This window comes from Daphnia magna, linkage group LG3 (assembly GCF_020631705.1).
Source record: "Daphnia magna isolate NIES linkage group LG3, ASM2063170v1.1, whole genome shotgun sequence".
NCBI classification, from domain to species: Eukaryota; Metazoa; Arthropoda; class Branchiopoda; order Diplostraca; family Daphniidae; genus Daphnia; species Daphnia magna.
In genome coordinates, this window is record NC_059184.1 from 4442584 (window position 1) to 4456888 (window position 14305).

General features: G+C 40.0%; 5 protein-coding genes across 12 annotated transcripts; 3 read left to right on the plus strand and 2 right to left on the minus strand.

The window, feature by feature from the left end:
- The first annotated feature begins 308 nt into the window (after window positions 1-308).
- LOC116918836 lies at window positions 309-4238 on the plus strand. 6 transcript variants are annotated; one of them, XM_045171319.1, is made up of 5 exons: window positions 309-2363; window positions 2450-2542; window positions 2618-2893; window positions 2956-3406; window positions 3494-4238. In XM_045171319.1, the coding sequence occupies exons 1-5, from the start codon at window positions 2325-2327 to the stop codon at window positions 3499-3501; spliced, it is 867 nt and encodes a 288-aa protein (XP_045027254.1). In that variant the 5' UTR covers window positions 309-2324; the 3' UTR covers window positions 3502-4238. The 6 variants fall into 6 exon arrangements, with proteins under 6 accessions (XP_045027254.1, XP_045027253.1, XP_032780509.2 ...); XM_045171318.1 differs by having other exon boundaries at window positions 2956-4238; XM_032924618.2 differs by having other exon boundaries at window positions 319-2363; window positions 2430-2542; window positions 2956-4238.
- On the plus strand, window positions 4203-5916 carry LOC116918837. Its single transcript, XM_032924621.2, has 3 exons — window positions 4203-4330; window positions 4745-4891; window positions 4961-5916. The coding sequence occupies exons 1-3, from the start codon at window positions 4312-4314 to the stop codon at window positions 5347-5349; spliced, it is 555 nt and encodes a 184-aa protein (XP_032780512.2). The 5' UTR covers window positions 4203-4311; the 3' UTR covers window positions 5350-5916.
- Window positions 5917-6285: 369 nt separating this feature from the next.
- On the plus strand, window positions 6286-12946 carry LOC116918829 (Fanconi anemia group I protein). Of its 2 annotated transcripts, XM_032924604.2 has the most exons (13): window positions 6288-6525; window positions 6584-6873; window positions 6955-7155; window positions 7243-7454; window positions 7520-7888; window positions 7953-8057; window positions 8116-8233; window positions 8296-8529; window positions 8609-8770; window positions 8836-9100; window positions 9167-10645; window positions 10731-11066; window positions 11136-11500. In XM_032924604.2, exons 1-13 carry the CDS (start codon window positions 6418-6420, stop codon window positions 11325-11327), a joined length of 4071 nt encoding a protein of 1356 aa, XP_032780495.2. In that variant the 5' UTR covers window positions 6288-6417; the 3' UTR covers window positions 11328-11500. The 2 variants fall into 2 exon arrangements, with proteins under 2 accessions (XP_045027251.1, XP_032780495.2); XM_045171316.1 differs by lacking the exons at window positions 10731-11066; window positions 11136-11500 and adding an exon at window positions 12815-12946 and having other exon boundaries at window positions 6286-6525; window positions 9167-10325.
- On the minus strand, window positions 11444-13114 carry LOC116918831 (methyltransferase-like protein 25). Of its 2 annotated transcripts, none has more exons than XR_006644442.1 (4): window positions 12113-13114; window positions 11864-12031; window positions 11657-11799; window positions 11444-11595 (listed from the first exon to the last, which is right to left on the minus strand). XR_006644442.1 is itself a non-coding variant. In XM_032924607.2 (4 exons), exons 1-4 carry the CDS (start codon window positions 13112-13114, stop codon window positions 11446-11448), a joined length of 1470 nt encoding a protein of 489 aa, XP_032780498.2. In that variant the 3' UTR covers window positions 11444-11445. The 2 variants fall into 2 exon arrangements, 1 of the variants encoding a protein (XP_032780498.2); XM_032924607.2 differs by having other exon boundaries at window positions 11657-11806.
- LOC116918838 (protein LTO1 homolog) lies at window positions 13014-13811 on the minus strand. Its single transcript, XM_032924622.2, has one exon. The coding sequence runs from the start codon at window positions 13661-13663 to the stop codon at window positions 13130-13132; it is 534 nt and encodes a 177-aa protein (XP_032780513.2). The 5' UTR covers window positions 13664-13811; the 3' UTR covers window positions 13014-13129.
- Window positions 13812-14305: the final 494 nt, after the last annotated feature.

The window sequence follows — 14305 nt, forward strand, 5'->3', positions numbered from 1 at the left end:
CACAATTACGCCCGTGATGGAAACACTGCAACAATGCAGACAATACAATCAAGAGATGTTGGTGAAACCAACCTGAAAGGCACCAAAATAACAGTAGCTGTTTTGCTGAAGAGTATCGTTCTGCAGTTTCAGCTGTTTTTCTCATCTGTTTCACTTTTGCCAATCATATAGCTTGGGCCAGCAGTTGCAAACCAGCCAACAGAGAGGTCAGAGTTGACAAGCGATCATATGTCTACAGGGGTATTCAGTTTTTTTCATCAAGTTGTCTCTCCCACTGCGCAAAAAGCAAACAAGAAGTTAAGTTCTTTTCTTTCTAAAAATTTGGACTGCTGTACAGCCTCAACTTTCGCCATCAGTCATATTTGCGTGACAGGCGTCGTAAAAAAAAAGAAAATCAACGCGAGTCGTCGACAAGGTCTTACATTGTATTTCTCTGTTATGATAAGCATCCTTTTGTACATTCTGAGACAACCAAAACAAAAAGGACCCGTTGTACGAACAGTTATGTGGTGGGCGATAAATTGAATAAGAGAAAACATTTTTCCATTGCTAGTCTACTACAAAGGGTAACTTGCAGCAAGATAGACATCCCATAAAGAAATATGGATATACGCTTCAGGGACTAGTTGTTCTCTTAACGAGACAGCCCAAACTCAGAAAAGTGTAAATACACATATGGGACAGGCGGCTGCCGTCCAGGTAGCTTATTATAAATCCAGTCTGTTCTTTGAGGGAGATAAGGTTAGTGGAGAGTGACAGAAGTGCAGATAGGTGAGCGCGTATGGCAGTTTCTACCAGTGACGCAAGTCCAAAAACACTGCTGTCCACAAAGGGGCGAGGGAAAAGGTAGACATAAAGCAGCCATGGTTAAAATAATACACAACAAGGGGGAAAAAAAAGATGACGTAGATAAAGAAACTGAAAGACAGCCAAAGAGAAAAAAAAAGAAACGATAAAATGAAAAGAAACAGACGCTATATCCAACGAGTAACCTGTCGTTTTCATCAGATTTCTTCTCTGTTCCTCCTGACCGACCATCAGGTGGGCAACGATCGTTTGATTTTGTCATTTTTCGTTTGATTTCTTCGACGAAGAAACTGTGAGGCGACGTGACGGACGGAAGTGTACCAATTCATTTTTCGTACACGCACGAAAATGCGAAACAAAAATAGCTACAGACGTCAAGAAACGGATGAAGGGGAGAAGAGAGAAAAATAGATCCTCGCGTCCCATGACTGGAAATTTGACGCTTTTATCTTCCCTTGCATTTGTTTAGGGCCCGTTTGTCTTTATTTTCTGCAACTAGCTGCATGCCTTTGCCCTAAAGTTTGATCCTGGAATAACATCGAAGCCTCTGTGACCCCATGACATTCCCTTTTTTCCGTATGCAATAATCTACATATTGTGCTTTGAAATCGGTTCGATCCATCCTATGTTTGGCTTGTCTAGAAATTCCAATGAGACGGATGTCGCCGAATCTAGCCATTGCCCGCGGTCAGTGCTGGCACGTCTAACTCTGTGACTCGCCAACACATCGACAGCGCATGCATTTATGCATTTTCAGATCGACATGTTGCTGCTGTGCACATCATGGAGCCTTGGAGATCCTATTGAAAGGGGACTCGAATAGACGGCTGTGACGAGGATGACTGCTGCTATATTCTAGTGCTTACGGCTACCACTAGAAAGTTGTGCACGGACCAAGGGCTCGTTGCGGCGTCATCTCTTGCGTTTTTTTTTTTTTTTTTCGAGAAGTCATCCTGCTCGTCGCCTTTCCAACAGAAAAAAGAACAACAACTTGACAACAAACGCAAGAAGAAAAAAAGTAAACCTGTTTGAAGTGTGTTTGAAAATGAGGTGTTTCAAATTCCCCGTCGAACTTCCAGATACAAATAATCCTACAAATAAAGCGTTTTGAAAGAGAAAAAAACAAAAGAAAAACACAACAAACAACCAAACCGTATCGACGAGTTACGGAGAATTCAATTTTATACGTGTAAAATTATGAGATGTGGCATTGGAGATTATGTACGCAGTACACGCTAGGTTATTTACTCTCCGTGTCATGAGCCATCTGTTCTTCGGGACCTAACAACCCCGGACTTTGTTTAAAAAAAGCTGCGATAAGAAGAATGATCACAACAGGTTCGGTGTGAAGCCATGGCAACCAAAAGCCTTATCTTTTTGTTTCAGTTTTTTGGCAAAATACACCTGTACATATTTTGTGGAGTCTTCTAGCTCTTCATCTAATCTCCTAGTTTGACACTCAAGTCTGTCATTTCTGTGTGAACTTTGATCGCCCTGTCACCCGAATATTCATTGCTATGACACGCTTCACGAAAACAATAAAAGAATGGACACAGGTACGTACGAGTTGTCTCTCACTTCATTTATTGGTAGTTCTCATTTGCATATGTCGGTTTCCCAAGTGTTAATCAGTGTCGACTAGTGTAGCAATCGAAACCAACGACTTGGGTCAGGACCGGTTATTGAGCTTATCTGGCGAGGAAGATGGTCGACAAGAGACGGCTCAACTGATCAGGTTTTCTTTTTTACAGTTGTAGTTTAAAGCTTTTCTCGTATTTCTTAAGGTGTTCTTTTCCTTTTTTTAAGGAAGGTGTACTGCTTGCTCGTTTTAAGGATTCTGTGCTTGACGGTGATGGAGTGCTACGCCATCTACGACGAATCAATCAGTGCCTTTTTCTCAGGATCGGGTGGCGGTGTCGTTATTGTCATGATCTGGTTAATTCAAATCATTCTATCCGGCTACACATCGTTATCGGACTGTTTGGGACCCGACAATCCATCCAACCAAAACCGATGCATTGCCTTAAACGTCATGGAGTGCCTAGTTTATTCTGGAGCTGCATCCAATCTGTACCACTCGGAAAAAGTATGGCGGTGTGGAATCCTTCAAATCCTCGTCCAAATTGCTGATTGATTCCTGATACTTAGATTCAGCTTATTGATGTTTTGATTCTCAACGGTTCGCTGGGCATTTTCCACTTGGGTCACGTGCTGTTTTTCTTGAATCCATGGCTATGCTACCACGGGCTTTACGGAGCCTTTCACGCTGCTCTGTGCATCGGGACGCCTCTGCTAGCGTTCAATCTGAGTTCCTCACACACAGCTTCCGGTAGGGATCCGTCAGAAGGTGATGATCCATCTCTGGCAACCGATTGGCAGTCAGTGAGGCAGGTTGAAATTGGTTGCGTCGGTCTATTATGCTGTTTATGGTATTCGCTGGAGACGCACGTTGTCGTCTGGAAGAGGCATCGCTTCCGTTTCGAACAACATCAGGATTGCTTTTTCGTCTTGTTATGTTTCGGTTACGCTGACATTTGGAATGTTTTGGCCAAGTGCAGGCTCTTCGTGGCTAAATCGACTGAAACGACTACGCAGAATGGTAAAAAAGCGAAAATGCGTGCAAACGCTGAACGGCTACTTGCCGGTTGACTTCCGACTCTTTTCTTTTCGCATCGTTTTTTTTTAGGTAACTAGGAGTATAAGCGGATACATGCCTCGTGTGAATTCTTGGAATGATTGCGTCTCCTTTACAACGCATAACTACGCCGGAAGGAACTCGCACGTGATCTAGGTTCACAAATCGATCAACCGACAGTCGGAACTCGTGCCGTTTCCTATTTTCCGACTGAATTCGAAGTATGCATATAACCGACACCGAGCATTCCAACTAGCACCGACTCGCACCGAAAAAAAAAAATGAATAAGCAAAACAGCCATTATTAATCAATACGTTCTTTTCATTTTAGCCCATTATCTCTAACGAGAGATTTTTTCTCGTTTGGACTGATCATGCTTATTATTAGTTATGCGTAGGGTTCCAGGGCTTTTTGCGTCAAGAAAGCCTTTTAATGTTCTGCATACTATTTTCATTTAGCCTATTGTTCTTGAGGTAGCCCAATTTCCTGTGATTTGCATGCAACACTGGTACTTTTGTTTATGTTTTCTGGTATACGCTTTTCACGCAACATAATTGAATAGGTAACAAAATTTTGAAGGTGAATTCTGAATGGACGTTCCATCTAGTGAGAAAATGCGTATTTGCTTCTAGTCTGTGATTCAATTGGATAGCGGCAAGAACATTTTCACGTACCGTTTTCGTGAATAGCCGTTTCATTGCTGGGTGGTTAGTGATAGATGTGACAGTACTGGAAACATTTGTCGTCTGTGTCCAGTGCCTCAAGTCTGAACAATACAGTTTCGAAAACCATTCATTTCAGTGTTGGCTAGCTGACAATTTTGGACATAAACGTCGAGGAGAGTTCTATACATTATTTTGCATCTTCAATGGTGATTTCAACCACCGGTGATTTAAGATTGAATGTCAATAGTTTCAGTTAGAATAAAAATAGAATCCATTCTTTCACCTGCAATTTGCTAGAAATTTCAAATACTTGTATCAGTTGCGAAAAACTTGTGTTGCAATACCTTTTGCAAACGGCACGAATTGTGATGGTGATTTTTCTTAAAATTTTATTTGGATATGTCTTTCTTTTTTTAACAGTCGTTTTAACTTGTAAGAATTCTTGTCCAGCTATATAAGCTGTAGGAAACGACGCAATTTTCCCTCAGTCCATTCCTTCACCCAACGACAGCATTATACAGGTGTAATTCGTATCTACATATAATACTGTTTTGTCAAAAGGGCGATTCAAATCCACTTTACTCCAAGTCTTTTTTTTTTAAGTGAATGACAATCTTGTTTAATTTATTGCTCTAGACATGATGTCGTATAAGATCATATTTGCATCCGTGTCAGTTTTCTTGATATTCGGGGGTTGTGTTTTTGCACGTCCCGTACCATCCGAATTTTCATTTGATGAAACAACGAAAAGTAATCATTCACACAACGAGAATCAAACAGCAGGTAAGGCATTCTTCACGAAAACAAATAAAACAATAATAATAATCTGCCTTTTTACTCCAATGTTTAAAGCTCTATTGCTTAAAGAACACAATCCTGGGGCTGACATGCCATTAACTAACCGAGCGCCCTCGTCGAATTCCAGCAATTCCGGCTTCGGTTGGAGGAACCTGCTTCCGAGCCACTTTGGCGAATTTTTCGAAGTCTTTGTTTTTTTCATGGAATTGAAATGGCATTATGAAATCGAAGAATCAATTGCGGCAGTTGGTCATAGAATAAGTAACGATCTTCACAAGAATAATATAGATCAAATGGAAATCACTGAGACGGACAGTGGCGGAAGCGAAACCAATGAAGTTGACAACCGTCTCGACACAGTGAAATATCTGCAATATTATTTAAACGCAATGGCACCAATATACGGAATTCAAAGTATAAAAACTGATTTGTCAAAAATATAAAATTTAAAATTACCGCTCTTCAATGCCCCTATTGTTTTGTTCCTTTGTTTGTTGTGTTTTTTTGTGTTTTTATTATTTTGTTTTTTTCTGGAGGAAAATGTTTTAAGCATTGTAATGATGACTATATGTGACTTCCAAGAATTTTATGCTTTCTTTTTATTAAAAGAGATAGAAACAAAACAAAACAAAAAACATGGCAGTTACCTATTAATTACAAAAAAATATATTATTTAACATGGCATGGAGACACCTATATGGTGCCCAGCAACTTTGCGTTTTTCATGCTACTAAAGAACTATGATGGTTATACCGTTGATACGGTAGTCTAAGAATTGTTCATCTAAGATGAGGGTTAGCGAAAAGACTGTTTCGTGCATGTAACGGTCATTGAATTATTCCCTTTTACTTGTAACAATAAGACTTTTTGCATTCCCATACATGATCCTTTAACGGGAGAGCTTGAAGTGTTTTTTTAGCAGGTATTTCTGTCGTCCCATTTCTGTTATCCTAAACGTGATTTCCATCAGTGTTATACGGTAAAATCCCCTAGCGTTAAGAATTGCTTAATGTAATCCCGTTAAAGAATTAGGAAAGAAAAATTTTAAAAGAACTGCGAATATAGTAAAAGTTTTCGTTTCATGTCACCTCCTTTGGCCAAACCTAAAAAATACGGAAATCTCTGTGGAAGAAAGAAAAAAGCATGGTCTCTTCTGCATTGGCCAGACCTCCTTTTTTTTACTTGATAACATCTAAATTAAGATCGCTTTATTTATCCCTGTATCGGCGTTGCTATATTTCTGCTTTAACTCTTTTTCCATTTACAAATTTTCCACTTTTAGAATTAGAAATGACAAATTGACAATTGACAAATGAACGAAACGAACGCCAATATGGCAACCATGAATTTCTGGGGAGCGGGAATCCTATGTTGCTTATGTAGTTTCTACTTCAATGGTATTGCGTCACATGGTTGACGGTAATGGTGTAGATCTTGATACTAATAAAAGGATAAGGATGTTTACATTCCATTTTTAGAATAATTGGATTCGACTCAGTATTCTATGTAAAATGGCTGTTGATGTAGTGAGAAAATTGTCAAAATTGGTTATGTCTAACAATAACCAGCAGCAAAAGGAGATAGTGCAACAAACCATAGACACACTGAGCAGAGAAGATGTAGATTATTTTAAAAACTTAATAGGGATAATAGCTTTTAATCATGCACCTTCAACAGATTTTGAGAGCAGTACCTGATATTGTGCATTCTAATGGGGCACCCAATTTGATTCGCTTGGTTTTGGAAGGATTGTCCAATAGTAGCCATCACAGAGACAACTTGATGCTTAATGTTATGAAATCAATTTTAACTGAGTTATGTGACAGTGAAGCTGTTCCAGAAAACTGTGCAGTTGACATTGTCCATCTGATGAGTTTGAATAGTCATGACTTAAGCAGTAACAACTTAGCAGAGCTAGTACAGCTTTGCTTGTCGTTTATTCAGAAAGGGAAAAACTTAAGGGGAAAGTAAGTAAACCAATATAAACTTCCTTACTTTATTCATGTTCATTATTACTCCTTACATTTATTTATGTTTGTTCTGTTTAGGTGGCTTTCACTTTTTCCAATGATATTTTCAGAGTTGGGAAAACAAAACAGAGTTACTTTAGACTCAGACTCAATGACAGGTGCTGAGTATTGTGATGGAGTAATAAGTTCACTCTGCGATACAGAAATTGCAGTAGATGATGCAGTAGCATTCACTGCAGTTTTGAGAGAACTGAGAATCCCTGGCACCATAGTTCACAAGTATTACTTTCCAACAGAAATAAAATTTCATACCTAATGCAAATTTAGGTTTCATGTTATCATTTTAAATATTGCTAATATATTTAGGTTTGTTTTAAAATTGTGTGCCATAATTCCAGACATGGAACCACAAGAAGTACCTCCGTTTGTTTACCAACTGCTCTTCCTGTGCTATCAATCAGATCATTTGATCCCACTGGAGCATTTGGCAAAATATTTTGAAATGAAGCTAAGCCGATATGGCCAGAGTACGAATTTGAGCTCCCGAGGAGAGTCGATGGAAATTGACTGTGATATTGGTATGCGCCTGAAAATAGATATTCTGTTTTGGTTATGAATAGCTTGGGTTTTATTAATTTAATAGAGACTGGATCCCCTAAGGAAATTTTACAAGCAAAAGCAACTTCGATTTTTCACATTTCCCGAGCAGCGGCCACGGGTCACCCACTCGGCAAAGAATTCGTGAAATTCCTTCGTAGTAGAATTGATGTTCCCGAACTTGTCCTGGTTCCATTCATTCTCGAGGTCGCATTATCACTTGGAGCCTTACCGCAACTTCGAGATATTATAGGCTTGTTGCGGAAATTGGTGCAACGTCTTCTTCGATCCAACGAGCGGCTGCGACATTCTGCTTGGATGCGGGAATTGATGTTGGGGAAACAAATCGATGTCCAGAAGATGTTTAACACCATCATGTTGCAAGGCACAAGTGAAGGAGATAACATTGTTAAAGGTATTTTTATACTAATTCCGGTAAAACCAATCTTTGGTATTAAATACCGTACACTTTCTTTAAGGATTTGAACTACTCGCCTTTGATTTGTTGGAAATCCGAAATGCGGGTGGCTTTGGTCGTCCTAGTATAGCTGGACCGAACCTTGGTAATGCATCAAGTTCGTCAGGTATGCTGAGAGTTTGAAAATAAATTAAAAACCTTGTCAAATGTATGCACATGGCTAGGCACCACTTCTGGAACTGTACCGGAGCAGTGTTGGCATATCGGCGCTCATATTCTTTTACAAATGATCAGAAAATTCCCGGATTCAGCCCCACTCATTGTAAAAAAACTTGCTGAAAGGTAATTTTCCAAATAGGGTGTATGTTACAATTGCACTTTTACATTTGCCTTTGCTTAATTAGATTACAGGACGTTAGTAATGATTCGCAATATATCACAACGATTTCCTTGATGGTCCAGCATAATCCACTTAGCATGCTGGAATGCAAAGTTTCTTTTACCATGTTGTTATACAGCATGGAATATCGTGGATTAGTTTCTGCCAAACGTCTTTATACGGGTATCTCGCCCCTGTTTCGTTCATCAGGTGCCTTACGTGACAGCGCCTTTCTGGTGTTACGCAAGCTACTGCACAGGTAAAGCTTTGCTATTTTAGAAGTTTACAGGCACATCCCTACATCCCTCCACACATTCTTACCATTATTCTTCATCAAGTTGTTTAGAGGAAGTTAGACAGGTTGCAGTAGTGGGTTTTCTAGAAATTCTGAAAAATTTTCGTTTCTACGTCCCTACAATCGGTTCATCCCTCAGCCAAACTTCCATTAGTAGTCAGGCAACAGTAGATGTGCATCACACCCAAACATCAAATTCCAACAGGTAAAATTATATTTAAAAATGTTATACTTACAAAGACATTCACTTACATTTGCATAAAAATCAAGAGCGTTTTGTAGTGAACTGTTAAAACTTCTTCAGTGCGCTTTGAGTCAACAAGCATCGGTTCGTTTGACACTATATCAGAATTTGCCCGAGGTTGTTTCCCGCAATCCGGAACTTCTTCCGGAGTGCATTAAGATGTTGCGTTGTCATTTAAAATTTTTTATTGATCCCGAAGCTGTAGTCCAAGTTGACATGTGCATAACGAAGGATGGGCACAATTCCCACGTGATAGAACCATTAGGACACCTTATTCAAGCCATACACCAGGTAATCCGTCCTCATAGATTCAGTTTTTGTAATAACGAAAAAATTAATTTCTTTTTATGCGTCTAGAGCATTTTGCGAAGTGGCAAAACAAATTACTTTGCGAAAGAAGATATCGATCCCAAAAGCGAAGATCAAGTAGATCTAGGAGTTCTGCTAATAAGAAAAGTAGTCACAAAAATGGCCGAATCATCAGTTGATGATTACGTCGTAGGGGACGTACAGGAGCTTAGCGCCCAGTTGAAGATCCAGACACTTTCATCTGTTTGTATCGCCCTCGCCGACTTCTGTCTCGCCGAAAATGCCACCACAAATGTAATAGCGGCCAAACGCTTAGTCAGTCTGTACGAGATGCAAACCCGTTTTGATTCACTTCTCAGTGAGGTCGGAAAAGGCAAGGGAAAAGGCAAGGCTCCTAAAAGAACGAAGAAAGGGAAAGAAAACTCCATCGATGAATCGCCAATAACAGATGACACTCCAAAAGCACCAACGAAGATATTTGAAAAGTGTACTCCTAGTCTCCAAAGTATTTCTGCGTTCATAGGATTTCTGAAGGACAGCAATCAAACTATTGCTAACGAAAAAGAGATACTGGCGTTTTTTAAACCACAAATTGGGCTACGACTTTGGTTCGCTCAATCAGCGTTCAGTAAATATCAGGCGTTTTGCAACAGCAAAGACATCGAGGGACTTAGCCCAGAAAGTGTGACGAAATTCAGTGGCACTATCGCACGTGCTCTATTGCTCCATTGCCAGAACACGCGACAGGTAGCGGACGATCGTTCTTCAGCCATGTACTGCACAGCTTTAAACTGCCTTCACGAAATTATTCTTGGTTTCTGTAAACATAATCCTACCAAGCTAGGTCGCTTGTTAACGGCGATGGATCAAGTGGAAAGACCAGCAGCTGGAATTCCTTTGGAAAATCAAATCGCAAAAACCTTGAAGCACTTTAAAGATTTGTTAAATCATTTGTTATCAGGAAGAGAAAATGAAGATCTCGTCACGAAAGCAGTCTTACCCATCGTCGGAACGTTAATCGTGCTATCAGATCAGTTAGACCCAGCCGGTGCTGAATATACAGAGCTGTTTGATTGGACGCATAATCTGTGTAAAAACGTTGAATGCAGAGAATCTTCTATTGCAAAACCCCTTATTAATCTTCTTGCTCACTTAAGCATGGCATCAGAATCAAGTCCGAGCATTTTGGAGGAGTTAGCTAAAGAAGTTCGTCTTGCCATTGGTGCTTTAGACGAGGAAAACTCATCCACTACGGAATCAAACAAGTTGGCAACTGTCAATGAAGATACGGCCGTTGTTGTCCTTACTGTGTTAACAGCACGATTAGAACAACTTATCCAGGTTGTTGAATGGGCTTTACCTAGAATTGGTATTCTCGAACGTGGTGATGCATCGCCTTTGGTTGAACAATCCATTAACACACGTCTTAAACTAATCGCTGTTGCGCTTAACCAGCTCGTTCTTGCGGACATAAGTCCAGGTCCCAATTCGGAGCTCATTCTCAAGTTAGCCATCTCGTTTTATACGGTACTAGCTTTTTCTTGACCAAGCTTTATTGATACATTTCCGTATTTCTAAATATTTTTATTTTACTTTAAAATACATTATTCAGACGATGGGACGCGTCGCGAAAAAGCAAAAATCTGTTCTTCCTAGTTTCCGAACTTTGGTTAGGACGACTGCACGACTGACGAAGAACCTCAGCACCTTTATTGCTCATCTTGACGACAAACAGATACACGAGAAAGGATTCAAACGCAAAAAAGGAGACAAAGAAGTTGCTCCAAGAATGGACAGATGCGCGCGATCTATACCACAACTGACCTACGCCATAGAGCAATACAATCAAGCCATTTTGGGCGTCAGCAAACGCACAAAGGAGGATCTATCATTTGGGTCCAAGCTGGGCACGACAAGGGACTTCAGAATCAAAGCTGATAAAGTCAATGTAAGGCCGAATTTCCTGTTCTGTATCACCCTAATTTTATTTCCACCTATTGTTATTTGATACACACAGGAAGCCTTGGAAGGAAACGCTCATAGCACAGAATCAGAATCAGAATCAGAGGATGAGGAGATGGAAGCAACCAATAGTGTGAATAGAACGGCCCAAACTGATAGTCGCGTAAGGGGTACAGCGCGACGGTCACGTGGGCGAGGCCGTGGTAAATTCACTTCGGTTGGCAAGGCGAACACGTCCCAAAAATAATTTTTCACATTTGTTTATCTAGTAGCGTGCCCGGGTTTTTAGTTGCATTCATAGTTTGTTTCGTTTTTTTTCTTTTTACTGTTCTCGTTTTATTTTTTTTATGGAAGTTTCTGGCGCACTAGCCCAACAATTTTATTTCTTCAATTTCCGGTTCATTACACAGTTTCAATGCATTTTCTGAAACGTGTTTGAAAGCTATGAGGGCGTAGCAACGAGGAGATGTCACGGGCGAAAATATTCGAACCAGGAATGAATGGCTTACAACTTCCTATAGTATTTAAATGATTGGTTTAGTATAAATGTAATCCGAGCTAAATGCCAGCAACTACCTGCTCTGTAAGGAACGCTAATCGGTCCAGCAAAATTATGTGTTCGACTAAACTGGCCAACAGTAGACGAAGCTGGAAGAAGGCATACAAGTTCCTACGTTTATCATCACCAAAACGAGTCAAATATGCCTCGATTTCATCATCTGTCAACTAAATTAGGTTTTAATTCACTTTTGATTATTCATTTGCGTTATTGGTGCCTCTTACCACTAAATTTAATTTCAATTTTTTCGTTGCCCACTGAAGATACTCCCGGAAACTACCGACAGGCTTACGCAGTCTTCCCACTTGAAATTCAACTGGAGGTGTTGAGGGGAACTTTTCTTCGAGGATAACTTGTAACAGTGAGCGATAGAAAAGTACCTCAGGTTGCACCTAGATTAAAAAAAAAAAAAATTATCCATTCACTATAATGGACAAAAGAAAGAACAAGAGAGGAAAAGAAAACGTGCATACCTGTTTATTAGTGGCGTATCGTTCTAGCGGCTGCGAAGAGACCATTCGGGCGTTTCGTCCCAAAGCGAAGCTTTTGGATTTGAGGTAGCTGCTTAGAGGAAACCCAGGTTCCTGCCCGTTGCTATTCTTGTCGAATATCTCATCCAATAGATGATAACAGCAGCCAACGTTGCACAAGAAGCGCGACTCAGGTGAGTTCACGAACAGTTGCACAGAAGTTGAGGCCAAATTTCCGCAAGTATGCAGACCTATTAAGCCAACGTGTCTAAACGACTGTTGAAAGTGTTGACTGCATTCTTCAATAAGTGGGCGGATGTCGAAATTGTTTGACAAGTACAGCGTAGAGCGCCGAAATCTCACCGAGAGATCAACCTCTTCTTCATCTGTAAGACGTGCTTTTTTTACATGGCTTTGAAAAGTCTTTTGAAGCATTGATTGCCTTCCTGCTTCAACATGTGCGTTGAAACCGGCAGCGTCAATACCCGAGACGTACAACCCATGGTTTAGCGAAAGCATTGATGCCAGCGCTCCTTTTCCGCAGCCGAGATCGACAATCAACTTGCTGGCAGTATAGTTAGCAAAGGAAGCCACAGTGTCGCAAAGCGCTCCAACCTCGTGACATTTTTTTACCGTCATGAACTTATCAAAGTGAATCGGTGAACTTAAGGGTTTGATATCCATTTGCTTCCAAACGGACGGGAGATCGTCGAGAACGTTTAAAGATTCCAAATTATGCTTAAAGATGTCTTCCATTAGCTGCAGTAAGCTTGGAGAAATATGACTTGGCTTGCTCACAGAAATATTCAGGTAATCATTAGGAAGCTCTGTTATCTCAGTATCATTCATAGCCATTAATTCAGCCTGCAACTCACTCTTCAATTTTCCCCATATCTCCTCAGTGTAGAAGTGGACCATATGTGTATTAAGAATTGGAAGAAATGATTCCAGAAATGATGATAGCTTTTCCAAGGCACTTTGAATAGTTATATGTCTCGTCTCCATTTTAATAATGTGACTTCAAAAATGTAACTGACTCTTAGCAGAGTAACTTGCATCAACTTTAAGGACAGCACAACAATGTTTGAATTTGGCTCGTATCTCTTGAAGTAAAGCAATAATATCTTGACTTTTTGGATTGTCTTGTGGAAAACTGTCCAACAACTTTAGTAACTTTTTCAGTGCTTTGACACACTTTGGATTAGTTTCTCCTTGCCGTTCTCTTATCCTGCACTGGCTCACTTCATCAACAAATTCAGGGTCTAATGAATTTGAGCACAACTCCAAAAGGTGATGTAAAGTTTGTGTAAAATCACACTCGTTCTCTGATAATACGGCTATCCAACCCTTAGCAAATCCACGGTAGTAGAAAATTTCAGAGCCGATTTCGGCACCTTTCTGATTGCCGAGATCAAACCCTTCTTGAAATCCGACTATTTCTCCTTGAACTACTCCTTCTTCGTGAGCTTTTTTCACAAAACTATCTTCAGATAACACTAAAGAATCAAACGCGTCTTGGATATCGAAGTCGCTTACTGCTGTATTTATTGCCATGATAAACCTTTCTGGCTCATTTTTGAGTCATACTGCACATAAAGAATCTGATATATAATAACCGGATTTTGAAGTGAAATACCACATTCACGTTTTCGGTTGAGGTGTTTAGCAGCCGACAGAGACTGCTTGTCGGCTTGAATACGTCCTATGGCGGGTAGGCGTTACCTAGCGAGAGCCAATCATACAAAATACAAGAGCTACTGCACCATCTGGCGCTCGCAACTGCTACGTCATTGTAAAAAAACCCCTAAAATAACTAACACTTGTTATAGTTACATAAACACACGAATAAAGATATGAATAAAAAAATTTATAAACTTCTACTCACATTGATAACATGACATAAAATAGACTTGAACCTTCATCCTTATATCGATAGATCTTAACTATCGTCTAAATACCGTTGAAAATCTTGTAGTAATGGTGACTTGGTGAGATGTAATGGTGAGAATATTACTAAGTGGACACAAGTCTTTCTCGAAGAGGCAATTTTTTACACTTGCTGGAATTCTTTAACTAAAAGTTAGGGATTCTAAGATACTTTTAATAAAAAAATACATGGAAACCCTGTTATTGCTTAATCTTGTATTTAGGTTTTCGAAGTAGTTGGAGTAGCAATCGCCAGATAGCGCAGTCGTA